General features: G+C 40.4%; 1 protein-coding gene across 7 annotated transcripts in view; it reads right to left on the reverse strand.

The window, feature by feature from the left end:
• Nucleotides 1-18,953, reverse strand: part of FREM1 (FRAS1 related extracellular matrix 1) — a 169,250-nt gene that overhangs the window by 127,076 nt on the left and 23,221 nt on the right. For all 7 annotated transcript variants that reach the window (XM_033237386.1, XM_033237385.1, XM_033237388.1 and 4 more), the window contains exons 2-3: nucleotides 6,709-7,209; nucleotides 1,413-1,507 (exon numbers count right to left, since the gene is read on the reverse strand). In XM_033237386.1, the coding sequence (XP_033093277.1) occupies nucleotides 1,413-1,507; nucleotides 6,709-6,942 (329 nt within the window). In that variant the 5' untranslated portion in view covers nucleotides 6,943-7,209. The remainder of the gene's footprint in view (nucleotides 1-1,412; nucleotides 1,508-6,708; nucleotides 7,210-18,953) is intronic.

The following is an 18,953-nucleotide window of genomic DNA, read 5'->3' on the forward strand; positions in this document are numbered from 1 at the left end:
AAACCAAAGAAAAAACCATATAAAGGCCTACTCCACATACACGAGTTCTCAGTTACTTTTATGAAGTCAGATATACCATAATCATGAGCTTGAATTTAAAATTAATTTTCACTGGGATATAATTCATATACCACAAAATTCATTTTTTAAAAACATACAGCTCAGAGTTTTTTAGTGTAACCCCACAGTTGTACAACCATCATGACTACCTAATTCCAGAACACTTTCATCACTCCCAAAAGAGACGCATTTCCCTTCCCCAGCCTCTGGCAACCACTAATCTACTTTCTGTCTCTATGAATTTGCCAGTTTAAATATTTCATATAAAAGGAACAATACGATATGTGGCCTTTTGTGCCTGGCTTCTTTCACTTGGTATGTTTTCAAGGTTCATCCATGCTGTAGCCTTTATCAGTGCTACATTCTTTTTTTATGGCTGAATGATATTCCATTCTATGAATATACCACATTTTGTTTATCCATTCATCAGTTGGATTTATTCCATTTTTTGGCTGTTATGAAGACTGTTGCAGTGAACTGCATGCACAAGCTCTTGTGTAAAACATAAGTTTTTATTTTTCTTGTGTATATACATAGGAATAGAATTGCTGTCTCCTACAGTCATTCTGTGTTTAACTTCATAGTTGATTTTTAAAGAATTTTAGGCTGGGCATGGTAGCTCATCCCTGTAATCCCAGCACTTTGGGAGGCGGAGACAGGCAGATCATGAGGTCAGGAGATCAAGACTATCCTGGCTAACACGGTGAAACCCCGTCTCTACTAAAAATACAACCAATTAGCTGGGCGTGGTGGTGGGTGCCTGGTGCCTGTAGTCCCAACTACTCAGGAGGCTGAGGCAGGAGAATCGCTTGAACCCAGAAGGCAGAGGTTGCACTGAGCCAAGATTGCGCCCCTGCACTCTAGACTGGACGACAGAGTGAGATTCTGTCTCAAAAAAAAAAAAAAAAATTAAGTATTTAATATGTTTAAAAATGGAAGATATTGCACTTTCTATAATTAAGCAGCTGGTAACAAACAAGAAGAATTTCATTCATTTTTGGAATATATTTTCCCCCCATTCTCATTAAGAATTTGTAGTTTATAATTTCCATTTTCCACCATAAGTGGTGGGTTGGAACCCCACAGATACCTATACAAGGACACTAGAGGGAAACAGGATAGGGCTAAAAATTTGCCACAGAGGAATCCTAGGGAAGATGACACAAGTGGAAATAAGTGAAAGCTGACTACAAATCTTGCCTCATCCACTCAGGCTTCCAGTTTCTGTTGATTACTTGCTTGTCTAGAATCTATTAACTCCCCTCATGACAATACATATCCACAAGAAAAGCCCTCAAAAGTAAACAGAATGGTTACTTGACAGCAATGACCAATCTTCCTGTGCCACTTACCTGTAAAGTCTGAGCTTCACTGTGTCTTCATCAAGAATTGGACAACCATTGTGAACATACTTGACTTCATTGGGAAGGAAATGGCAGTCAAAGACCTAGTTCACATGAAGAATTGGATAAATATCTATGAGAAAATTGGTACAAGATTTAAGATTTTGCCAGGAGAGTACTGCCTGGAGAAAATATGGTCTGTTAGTAATGTGTGTATGTGTGTGTGCGTGTGTCTTCACCACCACCACCTCTACCCTACCCCCACACCCAGTTGCCATCCTACTTATACAGCTGTCTCTTGTCTTGAGAATATCTAAATTGTGAAAACCAAAGCAGATCAAGAAAATTAGTTACGGGATGATTACCTCTCTAAATAAGTGTCTTTTTACCATCTAGAGTGCATTTAAAACATGGTTTCATTTTTCAAAATTTTATTTACCCCCTTCAGGGGTCCACAGCAATTGAGTTAGAGAGTTCTTTCTGTATGTCTGCATGAAAAGGCATGCTTTAACCCACCCACAGACACACTGTATTCTTTCTGTATATCTCTGTTCTCCTTTTATTTCTTTTTTTTCCGAATAGTATTCTCATATTCAAAGATGAAGTCACTGACTATGGACACTATTGTGGTTAATCAGAGTCCAACATGACCCAGAGTTGTGTCTTATATACGTGCAAAAGACTGCTTTCATTAGTTAAGCAGTAGCAGAAATGGCAGATGAGACAAATAGAAATCTAAAAGCAATTTCCTCTTTTCAAATAATATTATAATGAACTGTCTGACCTGACTCAGAATTATTAGAAGATTGTTAACCGTTATATTTTGCGAACCTGATTTTTAGAGGAAGAATCATCTCTCCCACCCATATCATGCCCCTCATTCTGCCCGATCTGACTTTGGTAGAGTTCTAATACCCTTGAGGTATGCATGCACGTCCACCATTGTGTTCATGGTGTTTCGTCTGTACCTTTTCACAGCTTCAAACATTTTCAGACAACATAATTCACTCAGAGAAGACTTTAACACTAACACAAATGATTTTCTTTTCCCACAGATATCATTGGTTCCTCTTTTTAATTGACAACTAGGAAGGAGATAAAGCAAAGACCTTCCCCATATCATTGACAAATAGTCATGGTAATAAAGAGACAATCTGCTTTGTTAAAAGAAACATCTGTTTTATGTGTCATAATATGTTTTCCTTTTATAAAAGGCGACAACCATAATTGTCCATAAATTTACTAACTAAAACAAAGGAGAGCTAAATCCTTTTCTAATTACTGTCTAGCTTTGTTTTTTTCCACTTCAACTGCTTTTCAATTACAATTGATAATTAAATTGTCACACATTCCTAACTCATTACTCACTTTAATGACAGTAAACTGGTTCAAACTAGAGATACTTTCTTATCGCTATATTTCCTATTCAAAAAAGCAAGTTCAGTGCTAACCTGGGGTGCTTTCCACCCAGCAAATTTCTTGCTTTGGGCTAGGTGTGAGAAGTGCCATGTGTGAGGGAGTCTTGTCCTAAAACATGAGGAAAACATATTGCCGTCAACCTCATCTAATTGACTACATCAAGAGGGTTATCTGAACAGAAGGCACTGGTGTGCATCGATTGCAATCCCTTTCCAAATATTCAATAGGAAAATGAACCTGTTGGTCCTAAGACAAACTTCAGTAATGAAATGAAAACACTAACTGAACAGATGTTAAAGGAAACATTTTCTGTGCAAGTCACATGAAACTGTTCATTACACAGCAGGGTGTTGTTAATACAGTCGTCTTGCTAGAAATGGGTTCACATAAGCTTGGCTTTCAGCTTATTACTAAGCTCTATTAAAGAATAATGTTTAGGCTCTGTGTGTGTGTGTGTGTGTGTGTGTGTGTGTGTGCATGTGCACTTAGCTATGCTTAATTTCTAAAACTCCATAAGCAATGAACCCCTAGGGAAAGACTGAACCAGCCTGGGTTAAAAACCAAGCACAAATTCAACAAAACTAAACAGACTTTACTTGGGAATCTTATTTTTGTTGAAATTATGAGAATAACCAAATAGGAAGGATCATCTGGCAGTTTGAGAAACAAAGTTTTCCCACGATATAGGTTTCTCTCACACAAAGTTTTAATATTTGGCCAAAAAAGTGATGAAACCCCATAGTTTAATGAACTCCTTTACCACAGAATAAATATTAGAAGATATAAATCCCATACCAACTTTAGAGGCTAAAAATTCATTTGAGATGTCCTATTTGCCTTTGGAAATACCTACACTAAGTATTCACGACTTGATTCTACTTTTTCTTAATGAGCAACAGCAGGCTAGGGAATCTGTGTATTCAGAAGTGTTTCTCAGCAATCAAGAGTTTCCTAAATCAGCCTGGCAATTTGTGGTTTCTTCTCTATATTGTCTTTCTAGTAACTGGAGTTTTACCTTAAAATCAGAGAGTGTGAGATGGAGATGACTTGCAGGCCTATTCCAATCCTTGATTCTTGTGACCAAATGTTTTTTACCTAGTTCTAGTCACTTGGATCCCTTTTTGCTCCTCAGTGCCTTGGAGCAGGCCAAGCAATCAGGACCATTAAAACATCACTAAAAACATATAATGGAGACAATTTTATTTCTCTCAGAGAGAGTGCCATATATGATAAGGAATCAGAGGCCATTTGGGGTAGGGAGAGGAGAGCGCTCAGAGGCTGGCTTAGGTAACAATAGATTATCTCCAAATTGCCTACTAAGGAGGAGAATCTGGTCATCTGCAGGGCTTTTGTTTTGCTCAGTTGGGCATGCATGCTTGAGGTCCAAACTGGAAGACAGCTTAGACAGCTTGCTACTGTGAGCTACCAGTGGGAATTTTGCTTCTTCTCTTTTTCACAAAAAAACTCAGTCCCACTTGTAGATAAATGTTGATTTTAAAAAATACATTGATTGGAAGAGGTACCATATTATCAATCATCAGTCTTTATAAGACACCTATATGTGCCAGTACAGCCCTAGGTTCCTGCTTTATCAAAGACCCCAGTCCTCTAGGATCAGGGTCCTATTTTGCTCTCTCTGAAGACTCAAAGGGTCAAAGGGCTGCATTTTCCCTTTTTTTTTTTTTTTTTTTTTTTTTTTTAAGACACAGTCTCACGCTATCACCCAGCCTGGAGTGTAGTGGCACTATCTTGGCTCATTGCAACTTCCGCCTCCTGGGTTCAAGCAATTCTTGTGCCTCAGCCTCCCGAGTAGCTAGGCTTACAGGTGTGTACCCTACGCCTGGCTAATTTTTGTATTTTTAGTAGAGATGGAGTTTCACCATGTTGACCAGGCTGGTCTCTTAACTCCTGGCCTCAAGTGATCTGCCCGCCTCAGCCTCCCAAAGTACTGAAATTTACAGGCGTGAGCTACTGCAACCAGCCTGCATTTTCCTTTGGACCCCAGTCCCTGTGGTTGGGTCTCTATCACCCACTACTGAGCTTATTTGTATTGCTTCCTCATCCTATTTAGCATATTGAGGTTCCAGTATGAGCAACCCCAGGTATCTTCTTTTTCTCTGACTCATAAGTGTCAATCAAAACACATTCAGAATGCAAGTATAATTGGGAGTAACTGAGGAGACATGGCAACTCCCAAACACTTTGGAACACAATGTCTAATACGTGGAGCCATTGTTGCGTTCTAACATGTTTTAGATATCCATCTAAAGCTCTTTGACAATAAAATCTTACAAGCAACTAGGCAGAGACATTTGGTTGCTACCACATCAGAAATACCTGCAATGTGAGACCCTCTTCCAAAGAATTCTGATGTGTTTCAGAATGGGTCTATAACTTGAAGTGTGGTAAATGGAATGTCTAGAGATACCACTTGAGCTAGTATCCACCTAAGTCGTTTTATTCTCTCTCTGCAATACCTAGTACCACTTTTGAATAATCTCATGGATTATGTTTCTTTAGCCAAATGAAAAGGAAATAATGTTCATAGTTCAGCAAAAGAGAATGGTCCATTTTTCCAGAAGCAGCAGCAGCAGCATCTAGTGTTGACTATTCTCAAGATTGTTTGCACTGGGAGCAAAGTTACAGCACAGTGGGAACAAGTAATAAAATCAGAAGCAATTTTTTAACTTATGTATAGTGGTAACTCCTACTTTAAGCCAAAACAGTGTAAGAGAATACAGACTTTTTAAACCCAATGAATTAGGAGTTAACTCTTCCCTCTACAAAAGGATTGACCAGAGAATACCCTTACATATAAAGGTCTCCAAGATTTTGATTAAAAGGAAAACAATTAAGCAGATATTTTCAAAGAACAGTGAATATTTAAAGTGAAGTATCTTCACAACTCTTTTCTACTTCTTTTCCCTTACTCAGAAAAAATGTTTAAGTGATGTTAATAGATGAAACATCTTCAAATTTTACCTTTGCTATGCTAAGGTCACAGGTATGTCCTAAAAATGTCTTGAAATTTTGATCTCTTATCCAAAGCCACTCTGACCGGCAATGGATGTGATAATTGGGGGCAGGAATAACTCCAATGTAATTCTCTTACATTATGCTTTGTGCTTTTTCCTGTATAATTAGCTACTCTATAAAGTCAAGCAGCTGGTAAGATACACCAGAGTTATCTTCAAGAAAAGAGGAGAAATTGGAAAGACTTACTGAAATAGTGCACTAAGAAAAAAAATACATGCATCCATATTAGTTTGAACCTGATTTCCTCCATAAGTGTTACAGTAATCAGGATTAAATGCTGCTGATTTCAGGCTTGTAATCTGAAGTCAGCCAAGAATGTTTAAAAATAGGTTTAACCTTACATAAAAAAGCAGCGCAATACTATGCCTGCTAATTGCAACTCCACCATTTCAAATGTGAACATCTTCTAATACTCGTCTTTGATGGCTTGAGGAGAGACCCTTTACATCTCTGTTCTGTCTTTGTCCCCCCACACACTTTTTTCTTTTTTTCTGAGATGGAGTGTCGCTCTGTCACCCAGGCTGGAGTGCAGTGGCTTGATCTTGGCTCAGTGCAAGCTCCACCTTCCGGGTTCACGCCATTCTCCTGCCTCAGCCTCCCAAGTAGTTGGGACCACACTACACGTGCCCACCACCACGCCCAGCTAATTTTTTCTATTTTTCAGTAGAGACGGGGTTTCACCATGTTAGCCAGGATGGTCTCGATCTCCTGACCTCGTCATCTGCCTGCCTCAGCCTCCCAAAGTGCTGGGACTACAGGCGTGAGCCACCGCGCCCGGCCACATCCCACACACTTTCATACACTTGCATTCAAACACATGACTGAATGGAAAATCGCAGACAGGACCTACCTGTGGAGTGAGTTTCCCAACCCTCTGGGTTATTGGCTCATTCATCACAACTTCCACTTTGCAGGCATCTTTCTCTTTGGGGATGGCAAACTTCAGGTCATCTCCTGACAGGAAGGCCGAGTGGCCCTTCATCACCCTCACCCCACGGTTGACGCTGATGAAGGTGGGGCTGGCCCAGGCCAGGAGGAGCAGCAACAGCAGGGCATTCACTGTCCCCCAACTCAGAGAGTTCATGCTGACAGGGCCCAATGCCTTTCTGTCCACCGGCGAAATCCCTTCAACAAAGGAGGGCTTCTGTGCTTCCTCCTGGAGGGTCAGCTCATAGTCCAAGGGGCAGGGTGAGGGGTCCTGACAATGTGCCCCGAGATCTTAACATGCCCCTTTCATTTCAAAGTCAGACAAGGAGGCCTTTCAGGCAATCCCAGGGCTTTTAATAAAACTCGCTGATCACTCCTGACAACGCCGGCAAGATTAATGGGCCTCCCAAGTGCTTTTCTAATCCTGCAAATGGGAGAAAGGGTTGGAGTAAAGCGAGAGAGAGACCAGAAGGTTTGTGTGGCTATTCAAAAGATCGCTACCAACAAAGGGATCTTTCAACCAGCCTATGAGTTCAGCTAAATTAAAAACAAATAAACTAACTTGACCTCTAGACCCATCTGAAAGGCAATGCAGCCATTTCATTACCCTGCTTATAGCTCCTGTTTCCGGACTTGACATACCCCAACTGGGATGTCAATTGTGTGGTCCAGGAGGAAACAGCCAGCCTCATTGCCAACAAGTGTGACTTTTGGTTCCCTGAGTTCATAGACAGTTGTCAAACTCTTTGCTTCTCTTTCCTCATTTGTTAAATGAGGATTATAATCTATTTTTTTTTTCAGAGAGCTGATAGGATTATGAACACATTGTTTGAAAACATGATTAATTCTAAATCAGTGCTACCCGGATAAGAAAGAAGTTTAATGATTTGTCACACTGGGCACACTTCTGACTTTGCTGGGCAATGAAGATACCTAAGAAACATTTGAGTGGAAATTACAGAAAATATGCTTTTTTCTAAGTGAACATTCAAGTTTTTGTTTATGTGTGAAAGAGACTATGAATGGGGTGACATAGCTTCAGCACGCACAGCTAATGACACAGCATATGGACATGCGTATTTATACTATCTACAATGCTAATTACATTCCTATGTACTCAACTTGCACAAATAGAGTCTTTGTTTCCACTTTATCCACTTAGAATTTCATGATGATTTCTCTGTGTTCCACAAGAACTGAAAAGATTTTATCTAAAGTAAAATGCACTGAAATATATCCTTAAATTCAGAGTACAATTAGGTGAACAAATGGTGGTTTGTTATGCCCAAAGAAAGGCCTTCCATGTTAATAATTTCAATAAATCTCTGTGCATAACCAGTAGATACCAAAATGAATGTTTGTCAGAAGGCTGTAGAAGAACAAATGCCTCCATTATCCACATCTAATCTATTTCCATTCCCTTGTCACTCTTTGCAATGTTTCACTTTTGAGGCCATGCCTGACATGTGTCACCTGATACCTGAGGGGGTGTACACTTTACAGAGCAGTCTGTTTTTTATGGTATCAGTCCCAGAGTAAAACTCTTCACACACCCCCACTGACTCTGTTGTCCACAATCAAGCTGATTTAGGTTGGCTTATATGGGCAACAATGCACATCTGGTTGTTGAACTTTGTCAAGATACAATATTTTTTCCATTCATGTTAGGCATCTAAGACAACAGTACATTCAGGGAGAGGAGAGGCAACAAGATAGGTAGGTGTCTCCCCGAACTGGGAGGTAAGGGGGAAACTTTGCTCTCTGAGATTTAAACTAGTTAACACACGGAGGCTGCAAGGACTCCACACTCCTGCAGTCCTCTCATCTCACTCCATCTCACTTTGTCTCCTTACCTGGTTCTTTCTAGACTCCCTGAATCTTTAATGCTGGGACCCTAGAGTCCAGTTGTAGGACTTGTTTTATATCTACACTCATTCCCTAGTGATCTCATTCCTTGACTTAAATACCACCTATGTGCTAATGGACCTCAAACTTACACCTGTAGCCTGGACCCTCCTGCTTAACTCTAGATTTGCATATGCAACTGTCTGCTTGTCATCTCTGAGTGGTGTATAAAAGACATCTCACACTTTATGAAGCCAAAATTGAGCTCTTAATCTTCCCTCCTTCAGTCTTCCTTACCTTAATTAATAGCAACTCCAACTTTTCAGTTGTTCCTTGATCACACTTTCTACATCCAGTCAAAAAATCCTGTTGTTTCTTTAGGGTAGACAGATCTTAGGTGACCCCCCAAATAATTCCAGCCTCCTAGTATCCAAAAGTTCCTTCCCCTTGAGTGCCAGCAGAATCTGTAACACTTCCAACCAACAGAATTCCACAAAGGTGATGGGTGTCACTCCTATGATTACATTTTATTATACAGGAGACTCTCTCTTGGCAGACTGGACCCAGGGGCTCTCCTGCTGAACATGAAGAAGCAAGCCTCCATGGGTTCTTCTGCCACAAGGAAATGAATTCTGCCAACACCCTGAATGAGCTTGGAAGTGGTTTCTTCCTAAGTCAAGTCCCCAGATAAGAATGAAGACCGTCAACATCTTGACTGTAGTCTGGTGGCAACCTAAAGCAGAGAACCCAGCTAAGCCATAATCCGACCCCAGAACAAGGGAAACTGTGAGATAAATTTGTATTGTTTTAAACCACAATGTTTATAGTGATTTGTCCACAAAAATAAAAGTTAACATGCTCTTCCTTCAACACGTATCCAGAATCCAGCTGCTTCTTACTACCTCCATTGTGATCCCCCGGTCCAAGCTACCACCAAGTCTCCATGAGATGATTGCAATAGCATCCTATTTGATCTCCCTACTTCTACTCCTGCCTTTCCTGTAGGCATTTCTCAGCATCACAGCCAATTTTCTGATTAAATGTTACTTACTTCACTGCTCTGCTCAACATTTCAAGTGGTGTCTCATCTTAGAGTAAAGCTGAAGCCCTGGTGATGACCTTGAAGACACTACGTGATCTGTTTCCCTCTTACCTTTCTCAGCTCATCTCCTGTTTGTCTTCCCTTTGCTGACTTTGTCCCAGCCACACTAACATCTTTGCTTTTCCTCAAACAAATCAAGACCCACCATTCCTCCTTCCTCTCTCCCCCACTAAAGCCTCTCACTTCTGTTGTTTCTGACTTGAATGTTCTTCCCCCAGATATCCCTCCTTCCACCTCTCTACTCTCAAGTTCCCATCAAATGTCACACTTGCAGTGTGGTCAAACCTAACAACTCCATGAAAATTCTGTCAGTCTCATCCCCTAGCATTCTTTACCACTTTTCTGCTTTGTTTTTAACCTTAGCGCTTTCTAACCACCTAATACAATGCATTTGATCCTTTATATTAGGTTGTTGCAACAGTAATTGCAGTTTTCACCATTACTTTCAATGGCAAAAACCACAATTACTTTTGTACCAACACTAATATTAGTCACTGCCATGTCCCTCACGAAGATGTGAATTTCTGTATTTTTTACTCTTGGATTAACCCCAGTGTCTAGAACAATGCCTGATATATCAATAAATATTTGTTAACTAAGTGAATAAATTGGAGAAAACAATGCCTTAAATTCCTTTATAGCGATTATAGTTTAACCCAGGAATGTTAATATAGCTAAAAAGAAAAAACAAAAACAAAAAGGCCAGGCACGATGGCTCACACCTGTAATCCCAGCACTTTGGTAGATCGAAGCAGGCAGATCACCTGAGGTCAGGAGTTCGAGACCAGCCTGGCCAACATGGTGAAACCCCCATCTCTACTAAAAATACAAAACTTAGCCAGGTGTGGTCGCAGGCACCTGCAATCCGAGCTACTTGGGAGGCTGAAGCAGAATTGCTTGAACCTGAGAGGCGGAGGTTGCAGTGAGCCAAGATTGCACCACTGCACTCCAGCCTGGGTGACAGAGCAAGATTCCGTCTCAAAAAAAAAAAAAAAAAAAGAATTGGCCTCATAAGCAGGCACCACTAGCCATGGATCAAGATGCCACATGAATTCGGTTACTGAGAATCTGTCACAAAAAGGCAGATCATCCTGGGATATATGGACAAAGTCCGTTTTCTGTGCCCATAACACTGAGGTTGAGATTCTTGACTCTGGAAAATGCCACACTATGAGACTTCCTGATGATTGGCCAACTACTTGTTCCCAGGCAGCACCTCCAGTCAAACACTAAAAGAAGTAGTAAGGTAAAAATCAAAATCCATCACCGTTTGTTTCATTATTGCCACACAACACTGAGACTCTATCCAACAGAGATAAAAGCAACCTCTACAAGAATACATGAACAAGAATGTTGATTGCAGCAGTGTCCACAGTGGAAACTGCAAGCAAAGTAAATGTCAAGAAGGGGATGGTTAAATAGCGTAGGTATATTTATACCATGGAATGGAATGTAACTTTTAGAATTTGAATTAGAGATAAATCGTTCAACGTGAAGGGATTTCTACAAGGTATTGTGGAGTCAGAAAAAATTAAATGGAGAAAAGTATGCTTCCATTTGGTAAAGTAACTCTAAAAGCTGCGTCTGTGTATATGCATATATGTAGATGGACACATATGCTGTATTAACATATAATTAAATGGGCATGGAGAAAAACGGACAAACATTAGGTTGTTGGTAGGGACAATGCGATAGGGGCGATATATATAGATAGACTGAAGAAAGATGAGGGGGAGTTGCTATGTCTAGATGTTTGTGTCCCCTCATCAAATTTATATGTTGAAGCCCTAATTTCCAGTGTGATAGGATTAGGAGGTGGGGCCTTGTGGAGGCGTTAGGTTTACATGAGGTCATGAGGGTAGAGTCCTCATGATGGGATTCTTATAAGTGGATGAAAAGATTAGAGCACTCTCTCCCTGGCCATGTGAGGCTTACAAGAGGGTTTCCCTCTGCAAAGCAGAAAGAGGTGATCTTGGACTTCCCAACCGTCAGAACTGCGAGGAATAAAGTTCTATTCCTTAAGCCACCCTGTCTACGGTATTTCTGTTATAGCAGCCTGAGCAGACTCAAACAGCAATTTTTTTAAAAAAAAAAAAAAAAGGAAAAGAGCATGCAATGAAAAAATGCAACAACCGGTCACGCGCGGTGGCTTATGCCTGTAATCTCAGCACTTTGGGAGGCCGAGATGGGTGGATCACCTGAGGTCAGGAGTTCAAGACCGGCCTGGCCAACATGTCGAAACACTGCCTCTATTAAAAATAGAAAAATTAGCAGGGCCTGGTGGCATGCATCTGCAATCCCAGCTACTCAGAAGACGGAGGCAGGAGAATCACTTGAACCTGGGAGGCAGAAGGTGCAGTGAGCCGAGATTGTGCCACTGCACTCCAGCCTGGGAAACAGAATGAGACTCCGTCTCAAAAAAAAAAAAAAGGTATGAAAATTACATATGAGATTCATGTAAAATTGCTTGTGTATCGATATAAAGAGAAACTTCAAAACAAATTTTATTGTGTTTAAAGGCTTTTAAAAAATATGTAGATAACTTGAAAATAAACATTTTTATGAACAAATTTTTTATGGACAAAATATACTAACTCATTAAAGATGCATCTTCTGATAGCCACAGCAAAGCAAGCATATCTCAGAGGTAAACATGTCATCATGTCATTATGTTGCTTCACCGAAAATACATTGAAGAAAATCATCAATATGATTAGTTTCCTGGTATCAGCCCATCAAGGTATACAAAGGGCAGATATATCTTTCTTCTCAGGTGTGGCAATCTACCTAGTGGGAGGACTATTAATTCCAAATAAAACTGAAGAAAATGCAGCAAAATAGAAAGGCACGAATGGGATTTCACCCAATAGTTATCTCCAAATGGTTGGTCAGCAGTGTGTTTCAGGCTCTGCAAGAACAGTCTTTGGCAGAGGCAGGCATATGTATGTTGTCCTGGAACTCTCTTCTCCTGCCACCCACTCAGCCAACAGCTGAAACAAATCTCCTTTGAAACCCCACGGATACCTTGTATTATGCAAAAGCATGTAAAATGAAGACTTTGATTCAGAGCTAATTTCCTGGTCTTTGTACATGTTGTGTATCACTGGTCAGCCTGTCTCTAGACCAGCCACACCCCTTACCTTTTATAATTGATCATAGCTCAGTTACTCTCCCACAGTTTTACAGCCAATCTGGGTATAAATAGGAATAAGCCAATCTCAACAGGAAAAAAAAGCTATCTTGGAGGCTTTGCCATATTTTACAAATTTGTGTTTAATGAATTCAAATATGTTTTGGTTTAGGACTGACTTAATAAGAAAGGCAATGTGGACCAAAATGGAACAACTTGATCAAAATCTTCTATTTCATGTAAACAATTTAGAATACCAAATAAGCTCCTCTCAGATAGATTGTTAAAATAATATAGCAAATGTTTCCTTCCTTTCGCTTATGATAACTTAGTAACTCTCTTCCAATATCTATCTCTGATAGGAAAGTCTATTTGTCCCACAACATTCAACTTCACCTTCCTCCACAGAAATAAAGATTTTAACTAGGTATACAGTCACCCAGAACAAAGACTATATTTCACAGCCTCTCTTGTAGCTATCTGCGGCTATGTGATCAGATTCTGGCCAATGGCATTGAAGAAGAATGGTCACATGGCGGCTCTGAGAAACCTCCTTTAAGAGGTAGTTATGGTGTGCCTCTTATCCCTTTTTCTTTATGCCTCCCTCCATCTTGTTGCCAAGATGGAAGGCGCTGCCTTGCACATGAAAAAATGAGGCTATGGCATAGGTTGGTGGAGCTGTGAGCTAGAAGGACCCTGGGTCTCTGGGCCATTTGCAAAGCAGAACCACCATACCAGTCCATTCATCCAGAATTCTACACAGCAGAGAATGTAAACTTCTTTCCTATTTAACTCACTGTTATTTTGGTTTTTTTTTTTTTTTTTTTTTTGGTGACTCATGACTGAACTTAACTATACCTTTAATAATCACTTCTTCCTCAAGTTTTTGTATTAATTTTGTTTAGTCACTAATCAGCTAAAGATTTAACTTCCTACCTAACAGCATATGGGACAACAGCTCATTCTCTAATTACATCATAGTAAACCCTTAAATGAGAGATAAGATCAAAGTCCAAGATCCTAATATTTATCTACCAGGAAGAGACAAGAGAGAGAGGAGATATCTATTCTTATGGCTCCCTGCACCACAATGCTGTGGAAAGAATAGACTTGAATTTGAATATCTGGATTCTAATCCCGATTTTTAAATTTTTTTATTTATTTTCTTCTTCTTCTTTTTTTTTTTTTTTTTTGAGATGGAGTCTCATTCTGTCACCCAGGCTGGAGTGCAGTAGCACAGCCTTGGCTTACTGCAACCTTCGCCTCCTGGATTCAAGTGATTCAAGTAATTCTCCTGCCTCGGTCTCCCAAGTAGCTGGGATTACAGGCGCCTGCCACTATGCCTGGCTAATTTTTGTATTATTTTTAGTAGAGATGGGGTTTCACCATGTTGGCCAGGCTGGTCTCAAACTCCTGACCTCAAGTGATTCACCCGCCTCAGATCCCAAAGTGCTGGGATTACAGGTATGAACCACTGCACCCGGCCATGGATTCTAATCATGATTTTTATGAACATCACTTTCCTCTTTCAAAAATGGGAGGCTGAGGCAGGAGAATTGCTTGAACCTGGGAGGCAGAGGTTGCAGTGAGCTGAGATCACGCCAGTGCACTCCAGCCAGGGCAGTAAAGCGCGACTCCATCTCAAAAAAAAAAAAAAAATGGAATCACCCGTCCTGCCTCCTCCAAAGTTCCCCTGTCAGACCAATAATCTACATTGAAATATTTTCTTAATTATAAACCCCCATACAAATGTAACATTATTATTACAAAATATACCAAAGAGACAAGAAAGTAAATCACTTCTCAGGAAAAACAGAATAGAAGGAATTGGGCCTGGATGAAGGTGGCAAGGTGGCAAAATTAAGTTCAATAAATGTCAAATCGAGTGTATTTTATTTACATTCTAATTTTCTCTTTCTCATAGTCTTAAGACAGAATACATATTTAAAAAACTAAATTTTGATATTTCAAAAACAACCTGAAGCAACACAATTAGGAGGTGGGGGAAGTACAAGAGTAACAATTTCCAAATTCAAAATCAAACAAAAATCATCCTTCAATCAACTGAGCCCAGACTGAAGGCTGCAGAATTAGGAGCAATAAGGATCAAAAAGGGTATGCTTTGTTTGGTTTTATTTGCATTCTAATTTTGCTCTTGTATTTTTCTCTTGGTATTGGGAAACACTAAGTATGTGGACATTCCATGGAAAATACTGGGCTGATTTTTGGCTTCAAGAAGGTGGCATGGGAGGTGAAAGAGAAAAGAATGCAGATGACCAGACCGAGAAAGGGCCAGAAGAAAAACAGAACAACAGCAAAGCAAAGCAAAGTCTGAAGCAAACAAGATTTCAGAGTGATGATGGGTCTTTTAACACCTCAAAATAACTGTCTTGTCTCTGACACAAAATTACTGTGTCCAGTGACAGCCAACTTCTACATGAAAAACAACACTCTAATGGGAAGCCTAGCACACCTTGAGAATTTTATTTTCTTGGTCCCAGCATAGGGCTAAGTCAGAGCCTCAGAATCCATCTGTCCCCAGCTTGCTCTGATTGCTAGTACGGGCACCCTCAGGGTCGGCAGAATTACTGGGAGCATCTGGAAGTGGAAGGAGAAAGGGCACCTGGCTATATTCCCCAAGGGAGCTTGTAAACTGACTTTTAGGCACCTCAGACTTGATTCTGCAATAGAAACAAATCCTGGCACTTTGGGAGGCCCAGGCAGGTGGATCACCTGAGGTCAGGAGTTTGAGACCAGCCTGACCAACACGGCAAAACCGTCTTCACCAAAAATACAAAAATCAGCTGGGTGTAGTGGCAGGTGCCCGTAATCCCAGCTACTTGAGAGGTTGAGGCAACCTGGGAGGTGGAGGTTGCATGAGCCAAGATCACGCCACTGCACTCCAGCCTGGGTGACAGAGAGAGACTCCATCTCAAAAAAGAAAAAAAAAAAAAAAAAGAAAAAAAAAAAAAAAAAGGAACAAATTCTGTCTTGGCTTGCTTGTGTGGCTCAGCTGTTTCTCAGCATTTCGAAATCCTCCTGACATGACTGCAGATCAGTTCTGTTCTCCCTGACCATTTTCCCACCATTGCCTTTTTTCTTTACATGGTAATCATGTATTCTAAGTACAGTATATCTGTATAAGCCAATAAACGCCAATAAAACTGTGTGAAAATTCTTTCTGAAATGCGAAAAAATGCCCTGTTTTGAATTCTTCCTTATGAAAATTCATAAAGATTTCTTCAACCAAACTTTCCTGGGAAATTTCTTGAACAAAAGAAAATAATTTAGTAACATAAATGGTGGAGGGGAAATGTGAGTTAGTATGTATTTCATAATTACACATTCAGCTTAACAATATGAGTGTGTATTCTTCATGTTGATATAAACATGATACTCCTGTCACTAATTTGAGATAATCTTTGCACAACAAGAAAAAAAAAGTAGATCTCAGCTGTAGAGCTCTCAATGCAATGGAAATTCTTAACGGTCAATGGTAATGATGTACCTTGATGAAAATAATATTTACTATTCTTCCTCTCTGGAATTTTGCAATGGTAGCTACACAACACAAGGCAAGTGCCTTCCCCGTCCTATGCCCAGCATAGTATCAAGATATCCATAATTCATCATAGCTTTTTATTTGCTTTGCTTTTTGCAGAATTCATACGTGGCCCAACACTCTTCTCATCAGTGATCTAGGTAGTTACCACCATTTGACTAAAGATGACATAAGCAATGGAACCTTTTTGTCTTCCCCGGGCTTGCAGTTATTACCCCTTGACTCACACAATTATTTATTTTTAATTTTTACTTATTTTTAATTGAAAAATAAAATTATATATATTTATGACATACAACATGATTTTTGTTTGTCTGTTTTAGAGACAGGGGTTTCACTCTGTTGCCCAGGTTAGCATGCAGTGGTGCGATGATAGCTTACTGCAGCCTCCAACTCCTGGGCACAAGCAAGCCTCAACCCCAGCCTCCCAAGTACCTGGGACTACAGGTGTGCACCACCACATCTGGCTAATTGTTTTTTTTTTTTTTAATTTTTGTAGGAATGGGGGTCTCACAGTGTTGCCCAGGCTGGTCTTGAACTCCTGGTCTCAAGCTATTCTTCCATCTCAGCCTCCCAAAGTGCTGGGATTACAGGTGTGAGCCACCAGGTTAATGACTTAATTTAGCTGTTTTGCAATATATACATACACTCTTGTGTCATGATGTTTTGCTATACATATACAATGTGAAATAGCTAAATCAAATAACATATCTATTACCTTACATATCTTCTTTTTATGAGGAGAACATTTAAAATCTACTCTCTTAGCAATTTTCAACTATACAGTACAATGCTGTTAACTATAGTAGTCATGTTGTACAATACATCTTGTTCCTTTGGACTAACTGTAATTTGGTATGCTTTGATCAGCACCTCCCCAGTCCTCCCTCCTCCCTAGCCCCCATAACCACCTTCTACTCTTTACTTCTATGAGAAAAACTGCTTCACAACCTTAGGTCTTACAAGTACCCTAAAGTCATTTTAGAAATAAAATAAACTGCCCGGCACGGTGGCTCATGCCTGTAATCCCAGCACTTTGGGAGGCCGAGGTGTGCGGATCATGAAGTTAAGAGATTGAGACCATCCTGGCCAACATGGTGAAACCCCGTCTCTACTAAAAACACAAAAAATAATTGGGCGTGATGGTGCACACCTCTAATCCCAGCTACTCGGGAGGCTGAGGCAGGAGAATCGCTTGAACCCGGGAGGCGGAGGTTGCAGTGAGCCGAGATCATGCCACTGCACTCTAGCCTGGTGACAGAGTGAGACTCTGTCTCAAAAAAAAAAAAAAAAAAGAGAGAGAGAAAAAGAAAAGAAATAAAAGAAAAGAAAATAATAGAGAAATGGCATTTTAAGTGAAAATAGCCAACTCAGGATCAACCCACCCAAATGGAAGAGATTTTTTAAATCCTCAACAAGATGGTGAAGAAAGTCAATGAAGATTGTCTGACTTCTACTCCACAGTAAAATCTTTATAATGCTAGTCAGAAGCTAAACTTAGAAGTTATCAATGGAAGGTACAGGTGCAGTGGCTCACTCCTTTAATCCCAACATTTTGGGAGGCCAAGGAAGGTGGATGACTTGAGCCCAGGAGGGCAAGGCCAGCCTGGGCAATATGATGAAATCCCATTTCTACAAAAACAAAATTTTAATTAGGTTGGTGTGCTGGCACGTGCCTGTGGTCCCAGCTACCAGAGACACTGAATTAGGAGGATCACCTGAGCCTTGAGATTGAGGTTGCAGAGTGACACTGCAGCCTGGGTGAAAGAGTGAAGTGAGACAGTGAGACCCTGTTTCAAAAAAAGAAGATGCTATCAATTGAATTTCTATATTTTTTAAATAATCAAAATTTGCATACAAATGCATTTCTAAAGTTATTCATATAAATCAAATTTAAAGTTTTAAGCATAAACTTGTAGCTGAATATAATTATCCACAGGACAACTGAATTGCATCCAAATCACATGTGCCATAAATTGATTCATCAAGGGGCAACAAACTGAAAATCAGGATAACTGTGTCCTCAGTGAACAACCAGCTGTCTAAACTTAGATAAAGTGGTTGTCTTCTTTGTGTTTTAGTTGAGGAAATCAAGATTTAGATAGTCTTTACCAACGGCCGGGCGCGGTGGCTCAAGCCTGTCATCCCAGCACTTTGGGAGGCCGAGACGGGCCGATCACAAGGTCAGGAGATCGAGACCATCCTGGCTAATACGGTGAAACCCCGTCTCTACTAAAGAATACAAAAAACTAGCCGGGCGACGAGGTGGGCGCCTGTAGTCCCAGCTACTTGGGAGGCGGAGGCAGGAGAATGGCGTGAACCTGGAAGGCGGAGCTTGCAGTGAGCTGAGATCCGGCCACCGCACTCCAGCCTGGGCGACAGAGCCAGACTCCGTCTCAAAAAAAAAAAAAAAAAAAAAAGATAGTCTTTACCAAGACTTCAGAGCCATGGCACCGACTGACCTTACAACTCCCTGAGGTTATACGGGCAATAAAAAGTAAACATTCCAAGTGACTTGCCTGAGGTCCT

This window comes from Trachypithecus francoisi, unplaced genomic scaffold (genome assembly GCF_009764315.1).
Source record: "Trachypithecus francoisi isolate TF-2019V2 unplaced genomic scaffold, Tfra_2.0 Lachesis_group16, whole genome shotgun sequence".
In the NCBI taxonomy this organism is placed as follows: domain Eukaryota; kingdom Metazoa; phylum Chordata; class Mammalia; order Primates; family Cercopithecidae; genus Trachypithecus; species Trachypithecus francoisi.